This window comes from Manis javanica, chromosome 6 (genome assembly GCF_040802235.1).
Source record: "Manis javanica isolate MJ-LG chromosome 6, MJ_LKY, whole genome shotgun sequence".
NCBI classification, from domain to species: domain Eukaryota; kingdom Metazoa; phylum Chordata; class Mammalia; order Pholidota; family Manidae; genus Manis; species Manis javanica.
This window is the reverse complement of record NC_133161.1, coordinates 47,579,385-47,603,542: the sequence shown is the minus strand read 5'-3', so window position 1 is coordinate 47,603,542 and position 24,158 is coordinate 47,579,385. Positions and strand designations below refer to the sequence as shown.

The window sequence follows — 24,158 nt, the reverse complement described above, 5'->3', positions numbered from 1 at the left end:
TCTGGGTCCCCACTCCAATGCAGCCATCCCTTACAGCAACTCTAGGCCTGGGTCTGTGAATTGCTTTGGCCAGTGCGACAGTGCAGCCATGAAGCAAGAGGCTAGAAATGTGTTTGTTCACTGGACTTGTCCTAGTTTGCTGCTGGGGGCCCCTTGCCACCACATGAACAAACTAGGGTTAGCCTCTAGGTGGATGAGTGACCGCGTGGAGAGAAAAACCATTCTGGATGTCCCATAAAGGCCCAAGTAGGCCCTCCAGCTCCAGAGGACTTGGCCCAGTCCAGAATACCACAGCCAACCTAGAGAATCTTGAACAACAATAAACACTGGTTATTTTAATCCACTGAATTTCAGGGTGGCAGCGTCTTTTGCTGATACACCGCCTGCCTGTTTTATTCAGAATAAAAGCCAATGTCCTAACAGCCTACAAGGCCCCGCAAGATCTCCCTCATCTTGTGACACTTCACTTACACCCTCTTTGCTATTCGTCATAACTAGTGTTACCCTACCTCTGGGCCTTTGTACTTTCTGTTCCCTGTGCCCAGAATGTCTTTTCCTTAGTTGTCTGCATGGCTTGCTCCCTCACTTCCTTCTTACCTCTGCTCAAATGCCACCTTCCTTCACCTCCTAACAAAATACCCCTAAAACTCACCATCTATCCTTCTTAACCTACTTTATTTTTCCTTTGAGTCTGTATTACCATCTGATATATACATTAAACACTTAATTCCTTGTCTGTCGCCACCCCCCACAATGCACACATATATATGAGGAACAAGAATTTAGGGTCTACCAGGGCAGGATGTTTTCTGCTTTGTTCATCACTGTACCTGCAGCATTTTTATCACCAGGAATTCTTCATCAGCAGGAAAATGATGGAAGCAATGGTACTTCTGCCAAATCTGGTGTCTAAGTCCATCAACTAGAATATTTCTAGGGTGACAACTGTGACCCATACAGGGACATACCACATTGAAGGCAGGCCAACCTCCTGTAGCACTGACAACCTAGACAACATTCTCCTGAGTGCCTGTTAAGGGTCCAGGCAGAGCAACAGCGGCCAGGGCAGATGCAGTTCCTTCTGACCCCTCTGCCCTTCCCTTTCTCCCATCCTCTCCCGATTCATCTGTTAATACCAGTTTGCCAGATCATTTCATTGCTCACTAAATGGTTCGGAAGACACAAAAACTCCAAGAATGTATTATCGGCATAGAAATTTATTTGAATTCAAAATAATATGGTTATATTTAGAATAATATAATAAGTATCTAAAGCAATTATCATCATTGGCTCTGAAACAGTTCTAAAGATGTCATTCTTTGGAAGTCAAAAAATATGTACTAAGAATGTACAAGGAAGAAAATATATAAAAAACAAGTTTGCTGAGTATTGGGAGTTGTTACAAGAGGGATACACTAACATAATGTAACAGAGTCCAAATTATAAAACATGCAGCATGGAGTTCTCTTGCTTTATCAACTCCCTGGAAAATAAATCAGTAAATTCAATAATGCAAGAATACCACACTTAGTTAACAAGGCAAACCTCCTAAGGACACAGGCAGTAACTCACTACACTTCACCTTTCTCTAACGCTTTTCCTGACACTGATTTCTTTTCTTTCCTTTAAGGTAGGTTTCATCCTGTTGAAAAAATATTCGGTTTTATTTGTAAAGTAAATAACATCCTGATTGAAGTATGTAACAATTTAGCTGAAGATGCTCAGGGATCAAACTTTTGAAAAAGGTCAATATGCTAGTTAGCAGAGACCATTAGTGGCTTGCAAGAAAAATAATTTTCAGATAATATAGGTTTGCTAAATAGATAAAAAGAATAAACAGTTAAAAATGGCTGAAAAATCCTAGGAATTACTGTGACCTAGATAATCAAAAGCAGACAGGTGACCTCTGATTAAGCCTGCTTATTTGTGCAGTGAGCTGTAAAGAGGCTCCAAGATGTGGTTTCCAATAGTGTCCATGGCCAAGGGCAAACTCAGAAGGTCTCCTCTTCTCGTAGGAACTGAAACACAGCTGAGAAGTCTTTCTTTGAGTAGCCCTTTGCACACATCATCCTGTAGATCTGATGGGCTTGACTACCCAGAAGGATTGGGCTCTTTGTGCTGGTAGCAGAGTCTTGTGCTAACCCCAGATCCTAAATCAAACAAGGGCAGAAGAAACACATCGAAACTGGTAGTTAAGGCTCACTTTGGAACTGTGGCTCCTAATGCTTTGGTTTCAGAAGGAAAATTAGTCTGGGGAAAAAAAACATACTAACAAGCACTGTGGTAAGTTATATGATATTTTTCTAAGTGCTTTCCTATAGCTGCAAAACTGCTCCAGACAGAAACCTTGATTTCTGTGTGTCCTCTCCACTCCTCCGCACTCTGCCAGGCAGACCTGCTGGTTTTATTTTGACTTCGGAGAGGGCTTGCTATACAGATGAGATCATTTGGGGAAATGCTTTCAAACCTGCAGAAGCCTGTGAGCCTGAGACTAACCCCATCATGGAACGGCTGAATGTCCATTCAACCTCTTATTCAACAAATATTTAGCAACTGCTTTGTGTTGGGCACTCTTCTAGGCACTGGTGATTCCGTCCTGATAAGCCAAGTCACTGTTCTCATGAAGCTTAATGTTCAGTGGGGAAGACAGACCACAAAACAAATACTAACATTTCAGACAATGACAAGTTCTATGAAGAAAAATAAAGCAGGGTAAGGGATTAAAAAGTGATGACTAGCAAGCGGTGGGGTGGAAGGAAGGGTGATCTGATAGAAGGAGTGTTTAGGGCACAAGTCTCTGAGGCAATGACACCTGACTTAAGAGCTGAATGTTGGGAGCAGTGCCTCTTTGGAGAGCTGGGGTCAGAGGGTTTCAGGAAGGTAGAGTAGCAAGCTAATGGCCTTGAATGTCCAATAGATTATGGGTGGATATTCAAGAAACAGTCAGCAGGCCATGAGGCAGAATTAGTGACACAGGGGCAGTGGAGGGACATGGGAGCTCTGACAGGCTCAGCAAGGCACGTGGATGTGAAGTGCAACAGGACAATCACCTTCACAAGAACCCTTTGACATCTCAGAGCTGATGCTCCATTCTGAGAGTTGCAGAAAATGTATGACTGCTTAAAACTAGACAACAGTTAACATAATACATTTTTTACAGTTAAACTAGCTTATGGATACTCACTACCATTTTTGAAAAATGGAATCTGATCCAAACTTGAAATCTCTGGGGTAGATAGAAGAAAATGAAGGCTTGAATAACTGAAACAATATTCCCCATATGTCATTTTTCTTGTGATTTTTATAAGAGCTGTAAACAAGTGGCAAAACCAACTAGACTTTCTTCTTATCAATTTCCCTCTTCCTTTGCTCCACCGATGGACAAGTCAACAGGCAATGAAAGGGAGAAGCAGATGAAAAGTACTCCTCCTCCTGGGGGAACAAACTTACCACTGAGTGGGGACTGACACTTGGCGATCAAAGAAAAAATGAGCAAATTTTTTTAAATGAATTGAATTTCTAGCCTCTTGAATGTGTATGATGCTATAGATACAAACATTATTTTGTGCTTATTTATATGATTTTTACATACAAACATATAGATCTGGAAAATCTACTTAGCCTTAGATTCTTCTATAGCTTCCACTAAAAAGTTTAACTATTACCCACAGGCTGAACAAATGTGGGCAGGTACATTATTGCTTATAGCCAGAAAAGCAGACAAGCCTCTTTTGTTGACATTATTTTTATTTATAAAAATACACATTTTTATAAAAAGATGTATTTTAAAATGACAGAGAAAAAATCTGCATAGGAAGACTGCATTTACTTTTTAAGCTAGTAATATAACTAGAATATAGGAACTCAGAGTAAATATAACATATTGAAGAGAAAACAACACTACTGAGAAGAAAAGTCTATGAGAGTTTTTCTAAGGAGCAAGTAAATATCCCAAGTAAGAATTAATAAAACCAAAAAAAGGAGGACTAAAATAGCTTTGATGGCTGCTACCTTAAAGGATGGGCATTCTAAAATGAGAAAGGTGGTTAGTCTATAAAAGCCCAATTGGCTTGTCAATTCTAAAATGGTAGAAAAAGAAGGCATCCTTTAAAACTTATAATATATACTTTAAAACAAATAAATATTCCATTTCACTAATCAAATAAAATATTTATGAATTCGTGAACTCAGTGGGTGGTTCACAAAAAAATATAAACAACTGCAAAAAGGTTTCAACAAATCAATGAAGGACAAAGTTGTGTTTTACAAGGAAGCAGGTGTCATGGGGGAGTACCCAGAGCCATTATGATTTTCCTAAGTTGTTAGAGGACCTTAGAAACAGACCTCTAGGTTGGAGGGCTCAGAAGAATGACTTGGTTTCTGTATTGATTATGTACTGATTTGAATACACAATAGATTAGAATTTTATAATATTAGGGCCTAAAAATAAATGTATAGGCCTCTAACTTCAATGACACATTAACAACATGTCCCTAGTACAGTGAGGTCTGGTGGCAGCTGTGTAAAACACTTCTTAGTAAGTAAAGCTCTGATCTGGCCAAGCAGGTACAACTGTTTTAATCAATATAGTATTGATGTGAATTTCACTTATTTCCATCCATTTCTCTCAAAAATCTAATTAGCTATGTTATATTTTTGCTAACAGCTATCTGAGGTGAAGAAAAATTAAAATTTTCGAAGTTCCTTTCCCTACTCTCATTCTAAGCAAAATTAAGCAGTCTTCCTCTTCATAAGAGACAATAACTACATTTCATAAAGGAAACAAGAATAAATGAGAGCAGTAATATCCATATGTTTTTCCAATACACCATCTTATGCTCTTAATTGAAAGAACTCTCTTATTATCAAGAAAATATAATTTTAAAGGAAGGAACTTAACAGTAGCAGATTGTTCCTGGGCAGGGACACTGGAGAAAATGAGTTAAGGTGTGACGCAGAGTAGAGAGCAATGGTGGACAGTTCCAAAACAACTCACTGTAGACCGGGAGGCCAAATTCATCCCCTTCGGATTAGGAGCCTCCTACTTACTATGTTTAACTTGCTAGCTGTTTCCTCTGTTCGAGTCATTAGCCGTATTTTAGGAACCAAATAAGCTAACAGGTCATAACCCAACTCTTACAGATACATAATGGAGACTGGGCATAAAGGTGATTCCTTCCTTCTTCCATATGCCCTCATCAATCACCCTGCAGCTTTGATTAAAACAATACACATAAGGAGCTAGTTTCTGTTCCCAGCAACAGCCTCGTGACAATTATACAAGCCCATGTAGAGGACATACAACCCATATACAAGGTACAGATTGGCAAAATGTTTTCCTAAATGAAAGGAGGAGCAGTGAAACTGCAAAGTAAGAGACAGTTTCAAATACAGCTTCAACCAATAAATATTTAAAGTGTGCTGACAATGTGCCAGGCAATGGGCCAGAAGCTGGGGCGGGGTGAGGTGGGGAAGGAAGACTGAGCCAATAATCTAGGCAGAGAGTAGAGCACGTATGGAGGCTTGCAGGTGAGAGAGAACACAAGGCCGACTATGAGTTCAGGATGGTGGAAATGGAGAGGGGAGTGGGAAGCAAGAATGAGCTGGTGAGGCAAGTGAGAGCCAGCCCATCGGAGCCTTATAGGACAACTTGCAGAGATGAACTTTAACCTACAAGTGACTGGAAACCATGAAACGCATGGCACAGGATAAATGACAAAATCAGGTTTTTACATTTTAGGAGGCCCACTCTTTACCTTAGTGTGGAAAATGCAACTGGGGAAGATTATGTTGAAAGGCCGGGAGACCAGGTAAAGCTGATGTGGGATGATCTACATGAGGCCCAGCCAAGATTCTGGCAATGACAGAGGAGGGAACTGGAGAAATTCTGGCATATTCCAAAAGAATGGACAGAGTCATAGGAAATGAAGGAGCATAAGCTGTGTGTGGTATCCAGGTGTATGTATTAGCACTTTTGTAATTAGGAGGGAAAAGTCAATAGTAGTGGGTGGGGGTGGGGTGGGAAACAAGCATTAGCAGTATTTTAGGAACCAAATAAACTAACAGGTCACAACCCAGCTCTTACAGATACATTATGGAAACTGGGCATAAAGGCCTAAAAATAAATGTATAGGCCTCTAACTTCAATGACACTAACAACATGTCCCCAGTACAGTGAGGTCTGGTGGCAGCTGAGTAAAACACTTCTTAGTAAGTAAAGCTTTGATCTGGCCAAGCAGGTATGACTGTTTTAATCAATATAGTATTGATGGGAATTTCTCTTATTTCCATCCATTTCTCTCAAAAATCTAATTAGGGGCCTTATAAGACAACTTGCAGAGATGGACTTAAACCTGTAAGTGACTGGAAACCATGAAACACATGGCACAGGATAAATGACAAAATCAGGTCTTTACATTTAAGGAGGCTTTTACATTTCCTATGGTTTTTCATTTCCTACGGTTTTCCAGGTTTTTACATTTCCTATGACTCTGTCCATTCTTTTGGAATTATGCCAGAATTTCTCCAGTTCCCTCCTCTGTCATTGCCTGCAGAAATCTGAAAGTCTGTTCCTCTAAAAAGTATTCCCCAAAGTTGAGATCACTATGTGAAGAGGCCAACAATTTGCTTTTCAAACGACTTTACACATAAACACCTGTATTTTCTCAAAACAGGAAGGTATGTTTGGAAATTTGTTACCATGAAAAAGATTCTCTCTTTTTTGTTTATGTATTATCAACCATCAGAAAATCCTACTGCTTCCATTATAAGGGCTTGGTAAGCATAATGAAGAACACAATTTTACCAGTTCATGTTACAGACATACCCAAGAGAAAAAGAAGAATCCCAGCCCATTCCTCTCATCCCAAACACCAAGAATGAATAAAAATTGAACAAGATGAGGATTTTTATGTAAGCTAGTCTTAATTCATTTCCAGTGAGTAAATGAATCATTACTTTAGTAATCTTGCCTCCTAGGATAGACAATACTTTGTTAAAAGGGGAGAGGAGGATAGAGCACAAGGGAGGAAGGCAGGGGAGGACAGTTAGACCACTGAGCACTTTCCCCTGCTCTCCCGGGTAGCCTCTGCCATACCTTAGCCATGAGTGTTGCTCCGAATCCACCCTGGTAGTTATTAGCCGAGGGAACTCCATCCATCACCCCGGGTACAGGATTGTAGGTGTCACTTGACCAACACCGTCCTGAGCTCATATTTAGTATTTTAGCCAATAGTTTTGGGTCAAGCCCTAACCTGTCAAAGGTCAAGGAGAAGAAGTGTTAAAGGTCAAAATGTACAAGTCACTTGTGACTTATTTATATGTGAGGATGTTCCATCTTCTCTCTCCATTTAAGTACATGTCTCCAAACATCAAAGCAGACTGATGAGAGTGAAGAACATAACCTTAAATTACAGGGTTAAAAGCTAGTGATTAAATATTTCTGGATTGAGAGAAAACCCTTTGCACTATCCTACGTCTAAGAAATAATATGTAACTGCATAGAAGTGTTATGGCTTGTCACACACATGAGTTTTCTAGTCTTTTGGACACTACTGCATTTATGTGTCACATAAGAATCTTAAACCAATATGATCACCTAATAGTCTACATTTTTTATTCACAAATGATATATTTTAGAAATAGTGACAGATAAATTAGGCATCGTGAGAGTCCGAGTGGATGCATTTTTATGTATGTCTATTGTTTTAGCTTTTAAGAGAATAAATGTATTTTAGCTTTTAAGAGAATAAATGTAAGAGATGAGCCATAAGCAGTGAAACAAGCTTAAGAGAAGTCATCATTATAAAAGAAGGCATTTCTTGCAGCAAACTTTTCCTTATTTATTAAATCTTCATTAGACAATCTTGCTTATGAAGCAAGTCTGCACAGAGTTGTGACATATGCTATCTATTCAGAGACATGCATTATAGTTCTGGGTCAACTGCTGATAAGGTTACTGATCCTGATAAAACAAAGCTTGCCCAAGCGGAAACATCATTTGTTCTATCACTGAGCTGATGGCATAAACGGCTGTTCAGTGTGGACCCAGAAAAAAAAAGGCATCAAAATGCTATATTACTTTGATTCTAAGTATCTTAATGCAGTTTGGGAAGCACAGTTTTGCTAAGTATCACTGAATCAAGTTTCAAATAAAACTTATACCCAGCAATTTATTGGTTTCTTTCATACAAAGGGTCATTATAAAACAATTGTCACAAGAGCTTTCTTCTTTTTCTTAAAACCAATCTCTTCTAGCATAAAAAAGATTGAAAAGAGACACATATAAATGTTGAACAAACTGCACTTTGGCATGCTTAAGTTCTTGTTTACTCTGAGTGTTTGAAATATATGTCTGTTTATTTCCAAATCTGATTATCATGATCAGCAAAACATTTTCCCACTACAAGAGTGGAGGGCTAGGACCAACAGCCAAGGTAGTTAGGACATGGGTGGACCTGTCACATAACACCACTGTTAGGTATTCAGGCTTTCAAGGAGTAGCTGTGGTTCAAGGAACAGTATATGGCATGTCACGGATGTGACTTCCTATGGTAGGCCACGACATAATGAGGAGTTTTTACTAAGGATTGTAACAGATATCGAAGATTCAATCTCACTTGGCTTTCATACATTTCTGTTCAATTATAGATTGCTTGACAGAAACCCAACATCTTCATTCATTCCTCTGTAAAAATCCAAATTTGCTACATGTGTAGTTTGCTTTTGATGCTTTCTTTTCCCTTTTAAATAAAATTAGGCTATCAGTATTCTATTGCAGCAGATGACTTACAAAGATATAAAGCCAATGTGCTTAGAGAATAATTATGAAAAGTAAAATCACAAATTAACAATTAGTTAATCTGCTGTAACTGCAAATATATTCTCTAAGAACAAGTGTTCTGGAATGTGTATGTTTCCTGGGTTGCATGCACAGGGAGTATTTTTAATACCCCAAAACATCACTCTTCTCTTCCATTTGAAATATCATTTAGGGGCTTCCTATTGGATTTTTTTTAAATGGCTCATCACATTTAAAGCAGCAGAGTTACTCCCCTCTTTATAATCTCCTCAGCAGTACCTCACAACAGTCTTAATTGCTAAAGAAATCCATGCTCTGTCTCTAATATTCAACATGGTGAGCAAAGCTTATTATCCTTTGTAAAACCCTACAAAATGTTCAAGGAATAATACTGGCACTGATTTATGGAATCCTTTTTGGTGAACACATTAGTATTTAGAAGCATCCTGAGGGCTACAAAAAATGAGGTGGCAGTTGTTTCGTGCTCACCTTCCAATCTGATGCTTCCCCACTGTGCGATTCCCTTCAGGAGATGGCTACTCCCTCTCCGCTTCTCCTCCCCCACTCCCCACCCCACAGCAAACTGTATCATTAAAAAAAGCAAGTTAGAAGTGTTTTGCATTTCATCTTTCTGAGGATTCTTTCACTGGCACATATATAACTGACAGTTAAAATTAGACATAATATTAAAATCAGTTACTGAAGTCCTCTGTCTTTCGCTGTGCCCAAGGCTTGTAATGGTCTGAAACCAGCTAGAATACACAGTAATTGTCATTCAGAGAGTCTATCCTAGAACGTCATGCTTCACTGGAGAAGACTGAGTTTCCATTTGAAATCAACAAATTAATCCAAGACAGGTATCTGAAAGGGCAAGTTTAATAGGAAGCAGCTACTGGGCTCTCAACCATGATAAAATGTTATTGCCGTTTCCCTGTAAATTGGCTGGGAACATATGATACTTTCTGCATAAGAGCCCCATTGCTGTTCCGGAGATATACAGCTCAAGCCATCAAAAGGATGACAGTCTGTCAGTCCCCATAATAACTTGCCACTGGATGTGGTTCGAGAGTGTGCGTGTGCATGCATGTGGCTTTACAATTGCTGGAATGTTCTCTGATACAAACAGAGAAAGAATTCATTGCTCTGACCGCATATGTAATGCAACTCAAATAAACATCATGGTGTCAAATCTACTCACCTTTAAACACAAGAATTTAAATGAACTTTTCAGAGAAGTAAAAATGATGCATAAACTAAAAAAAATTAAAGAGAATTCCAATGTTTGCCTCCACTGTAACCAAGGCTTTTAAAGATAAAACTTTTAAACTTTTGGTCCGTAAAAGATTTACATGGATTAAAGATTACATGGATTAACTCATTTAATGTTCACAGCATCCTTGTGGATAGATACTATTATTTTTGTCATTCTGTAGATGAGAAAAGCTAAAGTCTGTGGCAGAGCTAAGATGCAGGCATTGAGACACCCAAACTCTCACCTGATGACTCTCACTGATGGAGGCGTTTCATTAGTTTAATAGGAAATTTGTCTAACTTTTATTACAAACTTTTGCCATTTTTTTCTGTCTATTAGGGTATACAGCTAAGAGGCTTCAGCCATCACCTGAATGAAAAGGCAGTGTCTTCTAAGAGCAGTAGCCAAGAAACTAAAATCTATGCTTGTGGCAGAGTTCTCATTGGGCATAGCCTTCCAGAAGTTCGACTGTTTTAAGCATCTTTTGGTGGAGGAAGACATTATGGTTGTTGCTAGAGGGGCCAGGGCCTTGGTTGGTAATGCAAATAACTTGTTATACCACCAATATTGAAAAAGGAAAACAAGAAAACAATTCCTGGTGGAGCAAAAATACAAACAAAACAACAAAATTCACATATCAATGGTGTTCCTTTCTAACGCAAGCAGGGCACTTAAAGTAACATAAAAATGTGTTCGAAGTCCTCACTAGAACTTGATTAGAAGGTAGAAAGGTCTAATAAAAAATAATTTCAAAATATGTTGTACACCAGTATTTTTCACACTTTCTTGGTTTAGCATTTTAAAATTGTAATACCATCCGTAAAGACTCACTGCAAAAGATCACAGAGTCAGTAAGAATTTTTAACTGTAAGATTTTACTCTTCTGTTTTAAAAAAGGGAAACAGTGTTCTAGAAAAAAACACTGACTTATGAGAATGAATATAATCAGAAATGATCACTTCAGAGAAATAGGTGACTCCTTTTGTAAATGTTGACATTAATGCTCTAAAAAAATTTCCCTTCAGAGTGCACAGATTATAAATGTGGCTGACCCACTTGGAATGCTGTACTACTTTGTGGGAATTTACTACTTGGGAACGTATGCTTGCTGACGTTCATTTTCTCTTTCACCTTGCCAAGCTCAATAAATCGTGGCTGCTCTCTATACTCTATTAGAGAACAGTCCTGTCATTTTAAACCATGTCTGTAAACCATGGAGAAAAGACAATAGCAGAAGCAATCATTTTTAGCACTTTAAAACCACTGAGAATCTTTGTCAAATAAACTGACAAACATCTGATGTTATGAAAATAGGTAATTCATTAATACAATCTGAAGTACAAGAAACATAAATTATAACAGTTAAGTGAAACTAGTGAGTTCCTGCTTTGTGTTCAGACATTTTTTATGCATAATACATGTAAATATTATATATGTATAAATAAATATACCACAATAGTAATATATAGTTTTGGGAAAACAAGACATATAAAAGTTTCATATTTCTAAACTTTGTTTTTATCATAGTGGATCAAGTCAACAATAAGGGAAAATATATTAATTGCTTCTGCTCTTAATATTTCTATTTAGAATTTTATAATTTTTCATTTTCTCTTTATAACAGCCCCACTCGGTCTAGAAGCCAATGTATGCACTTCACTGTATACATTTTATTCGATTTGTTTGATTCAACTCATTTTCATACTATTATTTATTAGCTGGTGTTTGGAAGTTAGACTTCTATAAGCACTTACCATACAAAAACTTAATTTTAGAATGACAATGATCATCTAATAAGAGTTTTGCTGGAAAATTATTTGAGGAATGCCAGAGGATGAGTCACTATGCCTAAGGAACATCCTGATTCAGTGATGCTCCAAGTAAGGAGCAGAATATAAAACAAAGTAGTGAAGATAAAGAAGAAAATTTCAATATAGTACAACCTAGGTTCATCTAGGCTTTTACTTATATTAATTTATATCCAGAAAAACAAAATTCTGAAGATGCATATGTATAATAATGTTCTAATCCTACTGTCAATATCAATTCGTTTTATATGTACATTTCCCTCTTCCATGAAATAGTCTAGAGGAGGGACATGAAAACAAGTTACCAGTAACCAGTTTTTCAATTATGATAAGTGACCCATAGCCTAAACTACCTATAATACATACATTACACTCGGAACAGCATCTTGTACACAACCAGTTTTATTAAGGCTTCGTACAGATACACCTTACCATCTTACAGAGTTTCAATTTTAAAATGTAAATGGTACAGGATATTGATAAACCAATTAGCACTGATGCAAAGCAAATTCCTCTTTTATCTCAATTACAACATGACAACTTAATAGGTCAAGATAGTTTAACATCTGAGACAAGAGCAATTTAATAAACAACAGCATCTTGATATGGTAATTAAGAGGAAATGTGAATCCATTACTGTGTTTTAAAAAATATCTCAAGCACTTTGGTTCCTTTCATTGCTTTTATCAAAAGCTGGGATGTGAAATACTACCCTGATTTGTGATCTATTTCATAAACAGTTTGGGGAGGTGTAAAGAAAACACCTGAAAAAAGCAACTTGCTCATTAAGCATTTTCTAAAGTAAGAAATGTGTACTTATAATATTCATGAAATATAAAACATTCAAAATATTAATTAGGTGATTAATCATATGTGGCATTCCTAACCCAAAAGATTAAAGGCTAAAATTAAGACATTAACCTTAAGCAATATAAAGGATTACCATCATCATAGGAAAAACAGAACTCCTGATTCACTTTAAGCAAAGTATGAATGCCATTTTACTTTAATGGAAAGATATATCCTTAATGTGAAGTGATAAAATCACAGGCAAGTTAAAATCAAAGTGTTATGCACCTGAGTTGCAGTTCTATGAATGTCATCTGGTTTATCTTAAGAATAAACAACCAAGAGCCCTTTTAGTGTTGATTCTGGGGACAATATTTTAAAAACAGATACTTAAAAACAGCCACATGGTAGCAGAACGCTAGAATTCACTATACATCGAAACTGTGCTTTATACAAATGTGTCTTACATGGCCAAAGGATGTTTAAATTTTATAGCAAAGAAGTGTTTCTTGCATTTCAACATAATAGAAAAATGGAGAGTCCATATAAAAAGGATAATGTAACTTCAAATATATAGTGCAGTGTATTTTATGGCTATGGCAGAGACTGCTCATGCTCTCCAGGGTCCTCCTAGTCATCCAATAAGCAAAGTTTATTAAAGTTCAATAATGAAATACTTTCAAAATGTCCCTGGATCAACTCATTTATCTCTCATGAACATTTTTCAACATTAGAAAATCAAATAGGAAAGCTCATAAAAATTGTCAGTATATGAAAATGTTCTAGTCAACAAACCTGATTCCAAGATTCATAGCTTCAGCAGTTCCAATCATACTAATAGCTAACAGCATGTTGTTGCAGATCTTCGCAGCCTGAAAATAAATTGAGTACATATTAAATATCCTAACTTTCAAGTTATTACTCACAGGAAATTATTCTTCACTCAATTCCACAGGCTTCTTTTTAAAAGTAAGCACATTCAACTGCTGATTCTCTCAAATGGGGAAAGGAATGTGGTGCTCCATGCCTCCCACTGAGCCTAACATGCTCTTCCAGAGCATACTGGTGGGGAGAAGATGGCGGGGTGTCTCTCTCACTAGGTAAGAACCCTGCAGTGGTGACCAAGTTCATCCTGCGGTCTCAGGATGTGGGCTCAGTCCTATAGGCAATTCTGACCTATGTGGCACGGCGGCTCTTTTTATTTTTTCCAGTTTGAGATATAGCTGACATGCAGTTTAGGTTGTACAGCATAATGATTTCGCCTACATGTATCATGCAATGACTGCCACAGTAAGTTTAGTTAATATCAGCTCATATGGATATAAATAATAAATGTGTATATGTTTTCCCTTGTGATGAGAACTCTTAGGATCTACTTTCTTAGCAACTTTCCTACCTGTCACACAGCAGTGCTGGCTATAGCCATCCCTAGTACAACTGTTCTTTTTAAGGAAACGGATTTATATTCTAACTGGGGAAATGGGAATAAAACATTGAATGAAAAGGCAACAAGCAAACAAACAAAAACAATTAGGTGGACATGTAATTAAAAACAACTATATAGATATACAGGAGGAGCTCAGAGTAACAAGATCGCTAAGGGCAGGAGCAAAGAGGAAATGGAACCTAAAACCACCTATCGGAAGGTCAGGCAAGAGACAGAGGAGGGAAGCAGGGAGAAAGGTAAATAGGGATAAAGTATTTAAGAGCACGAGATATTCCTGAGAACAGTAAGAAAACTGACTCACGTGCGTACATTCTAAGGAATGATGGGCAATTTGGTAGTTCAGACTGGGGCAGGGGCTAGAAAGTTAGGGTGGAGAGTTAAAATCTGACATGGTAGGAAGTAGGGGTCTATTCAAAGTTTCAGAACAGGGAAGTCTATGCTGATCCAAGCATCTTGATGGAGTTGGTTTTGGTTAGTGTTGGGCAGAGTGGCAAACCTAGCGTCCAGAAACTCTTTCAGCCCTCTGAGCAGTACACAAGGTGTCAGATGAAGAGAAAGACTGGACCAGGTAATGTATGTAATGGAAAAGACAGTCAACAGTGAGAGCCCCTGAAGCAAAAACCCATAGAGCCTGGTGGCTGACTGGACAAGAGGATGAAGACAGTAGATACAGCTAAGGTAACACCAAAGTCTCATTGATAAAGGGGATGCCAGCGGTTAGGACAGAGCATTACCCAAGGTGACTGGCAGTGTGTCAGTGGGAGGGGGACAATCATTCTGATTTCAGAGGTCAGTGTTGTCATTCACCTCTATCTGATTAGAGCATTGATATAACATACTTCTAATGAAAATTACTTGGTTTTCAATAAAAATAGTAAAGTGCATAGGTCACTTCTACCTGACTATTACAAAAAGAACTGTAGTGTAATTATAAAATTAGGTGGGTGGTAATAGCAACTCAGACATGAGCACTTCATATAGAAACAGTTTTAAGGATGACTTCAGGGGTCCTTGGGATATGTCAAAATCTGAATGATGCAACTTTTGGTATCATTTTTTAGTAACCTAACTGGCTGCTGTATGCTTAATGCCAACAGGAATGATACAAAATTAATATATTACAAATTAATTTAAGAAAATCTGAGCAAACAAGGAATCCACAGATTAAACAGAGTAAGGAAGAAAAAGAATGTAGCCAAGAAAGAGAAATGGGCATCAGCCAATTTTATATCAAGTAACACGAACATGTTACCTGCCCAGTCCCAACAGCTCCGCAATACACCACATTGGAGCCCATGCACCCCAGCAGCTCTTGGGCAGCAGCAAATTCATCTTCAACTCCTCCCACCATAAACGTGAGGTTTCCAGACCGAGCAGCTCCCACACCTGAAAGATTTGGGAATAAAGGGTCAGAAGCAAAAGGATACATTTCTTCAAGTATGTAAGTAGACAGTAAAATTACAGAAAATTCTCAAACCAGATAAAAAAGATTTTGCCTCCAAATTATAGCTATGTCAGGCATGTGTAAGATACTCTAAATCTCTCCTGGGATATTTTAATAATCAAGTGTCATGCAGGTTAATTATAAACCAAAAGAGACATACAGATTCAGTCAAACTCTTATTCTCAGTTCATCTCAAATATGTGGCATAATTATGGCATGGCACATATGGGAATTTGAGATGTGAATGTTTTTATTTTCCATGCATCTATTATCCTCCACCTATTCAGTAACAGAAAGTCTATGAAGAAGGTCACTTGTGCCCCAACCAGAGGGCAGCCGGAGGGGTCTGCAGCCCAAGTCTGGATTTGGAGTCTCAGCTCACACACTTGCTCTCTGCAGCAAGATGAGATCTACAAAGATAGAGACCTGGCTTCTTTACCCATAAACAAGTAGAGATTCAGAAGGTAAGATTCTTTTTTTTTTTGGTGTCATTAACCTACAATTTCATGAGGAACATTATGTTTGCTAGACTCCCCCCATCACCAAGTCCCCCCAACAATCCCAATTACAGTCACTATCCATCAGCATAGTAAGATGCCACAGAATCACTACTTGTCTTCTTTGTGCTGCACAGCCTTACCTGTGCCCCCACACACACATTATACATGCTAATCGTAATGCCCTCTTTCTTTCCCCCCTACCCTTATTCCTCCCTTCCCATCCATCCTCCCCAGTCCCTTTCCCTTTGGTAACTGTTAGTCCATTCTTGGGTTCTGTGAGTCTGCTGCTGTTTTGTTCCTTCAGTTTTTGCTTTGTTCTTATACTCCACATATGAGTGAAATCATTTGGTACTTGTCTTTCTCCGCCTGGCTCGTTTCACTGAGCATAATACCCTCTAGCTCCATCCATGTTGTTGCTAATGGTAGGATTTGTTTTCTTATGGCTGAATAATATTCTATTGTGTATATGTACCACATCTTCTTTATCCATTCATCTACTGATGGACACTTAGGTTGCGTCCATTTCTTGGCTATTGTAAACAGTGCTGCGATAAACATAGGGGTGCATATGTCTTTTTCAAACTGGGCTACCGCATTCTTAGGGTAAATTCCTGAAGTGGAATTCCTGGGTCATATGATATTTCTATTTGGAGCTTTTTGAGGAACCTCCATAAGATTCTTTTTTAAGGTAAGGACAACAGTGGCGTATTTGGACTGATTACTCCAATACACTTTCCAATATTACTTGCTTTGTCTTTTTCCTCCTGCTACACATCTTTTGTGTAATTTATTCCTAGTGATATGAGCAGGAAGAAGAAATAAACTTTGACTTAGCTACTCCTTAGTATATTTAAACAAGTTCTGATGCGTGCTCATGCATAGAAATGACTGAAGAAACAACTACTTTATCAGACATAACATGGCCTAGACCTGTCCTAAAATGGGGTTGGAGGGGGGTGAGGAAGCTGTGCTTAGCTAAATGTTTATTAACTATAAAATAAAACTGAGACTATTATTACTGCTTTTAGTATTAAAGAAATCTTAATTTATAATTTTCAAGTTAGGTTTTGTTGATTAAAACCAGTGAAGTAGGTAGAAGAGCTGCATTAGTACAATTTTTGCCTTTACACCTTATTTTATAGGACAGCTAGGAATAAAGAAACTGTAATTGTCTGTACTATGTATCAAACCTGGCCATAAGAATTAGACAGCTGCAAATAACGGCCTACTTTTGAATTTAATTTATTCAATGAGATACATAGTTTAAATACATAAAAAGCCCAAGTGAAGAGATCCCTATTTCATTCAAACTGTATTTTGCTATTGCCAAATCAACTAGCCTTTCTATTTTACAGTTCATGCTTTTTTTAAACTAATTATTAAGAGGAAAAGAAGTCAGCATTATGTTAGCCAAACAATCTTGGAAGAGGGAATGCCCACATGTTATGAAGGCCTGAGATGCTCACACATATGGCTATATTACATTGTTTTACAATATTTCAGATATACTTTGGAATTGATTTCATACAAAAACCCAATTATAATGAATGCTTTTAATTAGCCAATCTGTGTCATTTGAACATTCTGATAATGTTGAAGTTTAAATGACTGTCACTTTGTTAGTTTCTAATTTACATCACCAAGATGGTAGATCATTAATGTTTTACAATTACTTTGCTCAGTTTCCATAGCCATTTTTATCCAAACTACATAACCACCCTTACTCCTAATCCTGTTGATCTGACCTATAGAAATTAAGTAGACAATTTAAGTAAAAGCTTACAAACAAATCCAGCACTATCCATCATAGGTCAATAGCTTTGTATCTAGATTACAGACTGCTAAATAGCTTCAGAGAGTCATTTATTAAAGAAAAATGAATGCTGACAATGGTTCTCAGCTGGTTAATCTTCTGACAGCTATACTTTCTCACTTGTTCAAACACATATTTCAAAAAGAAGAAACAAGTTACTTAAGCAATAGCAGATCACAGAAGAAAGAATAATTCATCTTTTAACTCAGAGGCCTGTGGTATTTCCACTCTCCTCTTCTCAGTGTGGTGATGTAATTATTTCAACTTTATCATAGCTTACATTCTAATGTAAGGGTCTCACTAAAATGGATAATTTGGAAGTATCTGGCATTCCTTGGGCCCAAATCCTATCTTCCCATGCATATTTCTCCAACTGTATGACATGATCAAGGCTAGTCCCTCTGCAAAAGCAAACTGAGACCTTAGTAATCCTGAAACAAATGTAAACATTTTGAGTTTAGGAAAAAACATCTGGAAAGCTGGAACTCAAAGACATCTTATGGATTTCAGAAAATACTGCATATATTTTGACATCTATTAATAATAAACAATAAATTTATTACACTACCATGCCATTTTAATTCAAGTCCACTGGCCAAAATAGGAAAACATGGAATACACTCAAGCAGCTGCTAGGATATTGGGGAAAGTATTTGTTTTACCTTATATTAGTAATTGTACATACAAAACCAAAATATATCCTGTGCTTAATTCTATTATAGCATTTATAACACCGTATTAAAAATCTTTGACTCTTTTCCCCCATTCCTGCGTTACACTCTGAGCGCCTACAAAGTCAGCATTGGGGCCTTGCTTCCCAAAGTCAGCATTCCCATTCTCTCTCAATATGTAGCGTAGTAAATGACTATGAACATGGTAGAAAGAGTAAAGGACCTGGATATGGAAATATGTGCTTCAAGGGATGTACCACTTGCTGGCTGTGTGATTATGAACAAATTACTCAACTTCTCTCAGTCTCAGTGTATAAAATCAGAAAAGCATTAATAAGTTGAGTCCATAGAATGGCTGTGAATATATGAATGTGTATATGTTGTAAAATATAAAATGCTATTTAAATGTAAGGCCTTACAACTTTGTTACTTGAGTTTGTGAAGTGGGAATTTTATCTTCACCTATATAATGCCTTGAGTCCTTTCCTGTTTGGTTATCAAAGCCTTTGTCTTCTCTAGGATAATTTTAGCCTCTGGCTAAATATTAGCTGGTATGAGCAAACCTATGAACGATGGAAGTTGGCTGGTCTAGTTTAAGAAGTGTTAAAGTGTTAAAGTTACAGGGAAGACCTCTTGTAAAAACTTGTAACGGCAGCATAGTGTACAGGAAGTGTCCAAGATGCTGCATGTCTCATCCATTCAACACTATTAACTGAGAACTCCATAAGAATCAGGCCTGGTAGCAAATCTTGGAATTAAGATGAATAACATATAACCCTGCTCCTAAGAAGTAGCACACCTGTGATCCAACCCTTCTCTCCTTAACCATTACTAGCACCCTGGACAGAGCCATCACCATCTCTTGCCTGGATTACTGCAACAGTAATTACCACTTGATCTCCCTTCATCTCTTGCCTCCATAGTCTGTTCTCCATATGGCAGGCAGAGGGATCCTTTTAAAACACAAATGTAATTCATGTTTCTTGCCTACTCTCATCCAAAACCTTCTCATCATTCTCAGTATAAAATTCAAAGTCCTAGGAAGCCCTGTATCATGTGGCCCATGGCTACCTCGCCTATGGTATTTCTCAGCATTTTCCCCCTCACTCACTGCTTTCCTGCCCACTGGCCTGGCTGTTCCTGAGGCAGGGCAAATCTGCTCCCATCTCAAAGCCTTGCACTTGCTGTTCTTTTGGCCCAGAATGTTCTTTCCCTAGATATTCATGGCTTGTTTCATTCACTTCATTCCAGTTTCTTCTCAAAATTCACCTCTGCAGAGAAGCCTTCTTGACCACTTAATCCAGCAATCAAAAATGACACCCACCAATCTCTATCTCCCTTTCCTGCTTCAACTTTATTCACAGCATTTACAACCACCTGTTGATTTTCTTTGTTTTTGGCCTGCTTCCCCACAGGAGCATTGGGATCCATGTGGGTGATGACTCTGTTGGCTCATTCACCCCATGTGCACAGTGTCTGGTACACAAGAAATGCTCAGGAGATACACTATTTGTTCAAAGGCCTTACATTTAATGATGGAGGAGAGTGAGGAAATGAATGACTGCAATACTGCACAGTAACTGCCCTCGTAGAGCCGTGCACAAGTTGCCAAGCATTACAGACAAAAAACCACCTGCCATTTCAGCAAGTAATTTAAATGCTCCTAGCCCCTAAGTTTTCCCATCTGTAAAGTGAAATGATTATAGACAAGATCATCACTGAAGTAGTTCTAAACCTTTGAAATTCTATAATCTGGGATTTTCATGTTCACATATATTCACTTTCCCACATTTATCAAATTAATACATAAACCAAGGCATGTTTCATTTTATACAAATTATATGAATAGTTTCAAGTTAGAGAAAAAAGTTTCTCATGAAACTGTTTCAGTTAAATCTAACAAAACTAAATACTTGTGGTTGCCTTTAATGCTTTATCTAACACTTTCCTGTGATGATGACTCATGGGAGTGTTTCTCTCTCCCATGACCTTAGAATCAGAAAAATCAAACCCATTTGTACAAATAAATGAAAGGGCAAATGCCCAAATCATTCAAAAGAGGTAGCTGACTGCCCTGCTTTTAAAGTAACAGTTATCTATCACTTCTCCTGGTAGTCTCCTTCAATTTCAATCAGCTTTACAGTGGAGAAGCATTATAAATCTAATCACAGTCTCTAAGTCAGTACCGCTCCTCCTCCAAAAAAGGTTATCATAGGAAGCCTCCTTTCTCTAAACAATCTTCCTTCTTTCTTTTCTTCCACTCCTTCTTACGATTGACAACAAAATTTCACCACTGGACATCTAAGTTTCAGTGGTCCTCAACTCTGGGAAGGAGGAAGACACAGTCCTCAAGGACTTTGAAATCTAGTGTTAGTGGTGGTAGAGGTGGATGTGTTTGTATATGGAGATGGGAGAAGAGAGAAGGCAAATACGCAACAACACATCATAAAAAACAATTAGATGCGTACCTCAGGAGAGGCATAAATATAGTCATTCAGAGGTTCAAAGATGAAAAATCACCAGCAAGTGTCCATTCAGTGCCTTTAATAAAAATACATTTTGGACTTTCTGGAATAGTTGTATTTCAAATATTCTCCTAATACCAGAAAACAAGTCCTGATTTTTTTAGTTAGAAAATATGCTAGTCCTTCCATCTTTGCACCTAGCACAGATGGACTTGTTTTATTAAAGGGAAAAGAGATGGATACTGAGAAGTAAATGCCAAGAGGGGTAGCATCATATACCAAGTGTCATATGGATGAGGACAATTACCACTAAATCCTGATTTCTTCTTCCCTTCCATTCAACCTCCATCATGGAAAGAATAATGAATTAATTCTCTGAGAAAAGGAGAAAGTGAGAGAGGAGTGATCTTGCTGTCAATGTGGGTAGTTTTTTGAAAAACTTTGATAAGAACACAGGTATCCCAAATCTTTTTACAAATCATGTTCAGAGCAGTTTAAAATAACATCACCTGAGCAAGTAATTTTGTATGTTTTATACATGAACAGTGAGGTCTGCTGTTAATCTAAATGCACATAATCCTCTACCTCTCTTCACAATGGATCTGAGTTTGCTTATTTGAACAAAACAATTAGAAAACTGAAAACCAAACTTAAGAACAAATATAAACATGAAACCACAAGATTTCAATGAATTTCAAATATGGACTTGAATCTTAGGAGGTCTTGGCAAACACTATTTGGGAGAAGGATAAAGCAGCCTCAAGGAAAACAACACAGTTCCCTGAATTGAGTTACATGTTTAAAAAAGTTCTCATTTGGAATTTTATGGAGGACATAGTAAATGAAGCCACATGCAACGTTTGTCATATTTTCATACCAAAAGCAGTGATAACTTTTTCAAGATAACTCAGTTCTTGCTTTACATCCTTTTCTAACTTTAGCCTCATACCTGTAGTAGAACTTAATAGAAATTAATATTCACTAATCACTAAGTCTAATATTTATGCTTACCTTTCTCCCAGTCTTTGGCAGTTTTGTTTGATATAAGAACCAAAACAGGTTTAAGTCTCAAATATGCATCAACATAAACATAGTCAGTGGTCAAAGATATTACTATTACTTAGCATTTCTACAGTCTCACAGTTCTTTTCTTTTCTTTAGGTAAAAGTTATTCTGTTTGAAGTAGTTGTATGTTTATTTCAGTAAAAAGGAAAAACTATGTACCTTACTGTATCTTCCCTTTATCTTAAGTTATAGCAAGCAATGAACTTTTTTTTTCCTTAAATGGTTTCCAGTTTTTTTGTTTTACTTTTCTTATCAATGAATTCTAACCACTTCTCTGGTTTCCTCCTCTACTACCTGTAACAAAAAGCCACCATTCTGTGCATACTGAACTATTTACCGTGGCTGGAATGTGCAATGGTTTCTTCAGGCACCCGTGCCTTTCTTGGGCTGTTCTCTTGTATGAAATTCCCTTCCCTTTCTCCTTTACCTGGCTAACTCCTGCTTATCTTACCAGACTCAACTCATGTCATCTCTGAGAAGCTGTTCATGACCACGAGCCCCTTCCTCTAATCTTATGTCATTCCTAGTGACACCTCTAATAAGCCACTTACATTCTCTCATCAGTGGTTTTTCTGTGTGTCTTGTTAAGATCCTTATGGGCATGAGCTGTTTAAACTTAGCACCCAGTATATGACATGTGTCTGGTAAATGTCCATTGTCTTTTTAGGAGGTGGGAAGAGAAGGAATCAATGATCAATAAAATAACCAAGAATATTATTAAGCAAGACTAAGTAAGGCAATGTTTTCTAATTTATCAAAAAAAAGCCCAACTTTGTAGTACCTTGACTCTCCCCATGTGCAAATGGCATTTCCACTTCTTGCTGTATAAACATGCATGAGCCTTGGAGCACATGTATGCAGACATTATTATGAAGACTTAAAAAATGAAGAACATGTGATCTGGCTTAAGTGACTTGGAGTGAAGTCAAAATTCAAGGTTATACCACCTGGACCTGTTATAATACCTCTCAATTTTGGTTCCTCCATCTGAAAATGGTGATAAAAATACTTGCCATACTTACATTGAAACTCAAATGAAAGAAAACACAACACTGGAAAGGTATTTTACACAGTTGTTACACAATTGTTATAAAAAAAATATAATTATAAAAAGTAAGTCTCCCCAGCTTGAACATGTCAAAGTCTTTGGCCTAAAACTGCCAAAAAAGTGAAATTCCTGATTTAATTTTACTGAGAAGCTGAACCAGGAGTTGTGAGAGTTCTGCACGTGCTGGTAACGTACAATGATCATTTACAAGTCACAAGTAAGGACATTGTTTTCAATGCTGTGCCTATTGGAAAGAAGCTTTCAAATCTGGAGACGGAAAGGTTTGAAACCTGAAAAGTACAATCAAATTATATTTGTCTTTAATACTGTAAAAATCTTGCCACCAAAGCATCTCATTGATATATAGCAAAACATAGTAAATCACTTAATTTACTCAAAAGGACTTAAATGTTTTAACCAGTCTGCCATCAAAAGAGATCAAGAAGAGGACCAATGGGACTTGGGCTGCAATGTGAGCCGTCTTTAAAATGCAATTGTTCTAATCATTTTCTACAGATGCAGCCTCACAAGGGGCTGCTGTCACAGGGACCATTTACGACTTGTTATGGTGTCTCTATTGTTTATCAGCGACATTCCCTGAAAAAGGCGACAGCTGGGACAGAAAGCTGCTACTCAACGAACAATATAATCCCGTGAAAGTAATCAACAAATTTAAGGGTGTTAATTAACTTTACACTTTATCATGTTCAATTAGTTGTCCTTTCTAGAAAAGATTGCCGTGCACAATCAGTTTAGAGCGTGCCATGTTTGATTTGTAAGTGATCACTGTTTCTGTTTCAGAGTCCATGTCAGATGTTCTCTTGGGTTTTGGTGACACAGATGAATGACTCTGCACATGTTAAGGGGTGTTCTGGTTTAACATAAGCCAGCATAACATAACCCCTTGTTAACCTATTTCTGGCATTATCCTAGCTAGCAACCGAAAAGCAAAAACACTCACAGCACTGTTCTGGAGTCAGATAACAAAGTTTGGTGTTTCTTGAAATAAACACAGACACAAATACATGGGGAAATAAACAATTTTTCATCATTATT

The 24,158-nt window shown here is 37.5% G+C and overlaps 1 protein-coding gene across 2 annotated transcripts in view; it reads right to left on the bottom strand.

Moving 5' to 3' along the window:
* Positions 1-1,199: 1,199 nt before the first annotated feature.
* Positions 1,200-24,158, bottom strand: part of HIBADH (3-hydroxyisobutyrate dehydrogenase) — a 119,948-nt gene continuing 96,989 nt past the window's right edge. For both annotated transcript variants that reach the window (XM_017648991.3, XM_017648990.3), the window contains exons 5-8: positions 15,349-15,482; positions 13,445-13,521; positions 7,097-7,253; positions 1,200-2,150 (exon numbers count right to left, since the gene is read on the bottom strand). In XM_017648991.3, the coding sequence (XP_017504480.3) occupies positions 1,992-2,150; positions 7,097-7,253; positions 13,445-13,521; positions 15,349-15,482 (527 nt within the window). In that variant the 3' untranslated portion in view covers positions 1,200-1,991. The remainder of the gene's footprint in view (positions 2,151-7,096; positions 7,254-13,444; positions 13,522-15,348; positions 15,483-24,158) is intronic.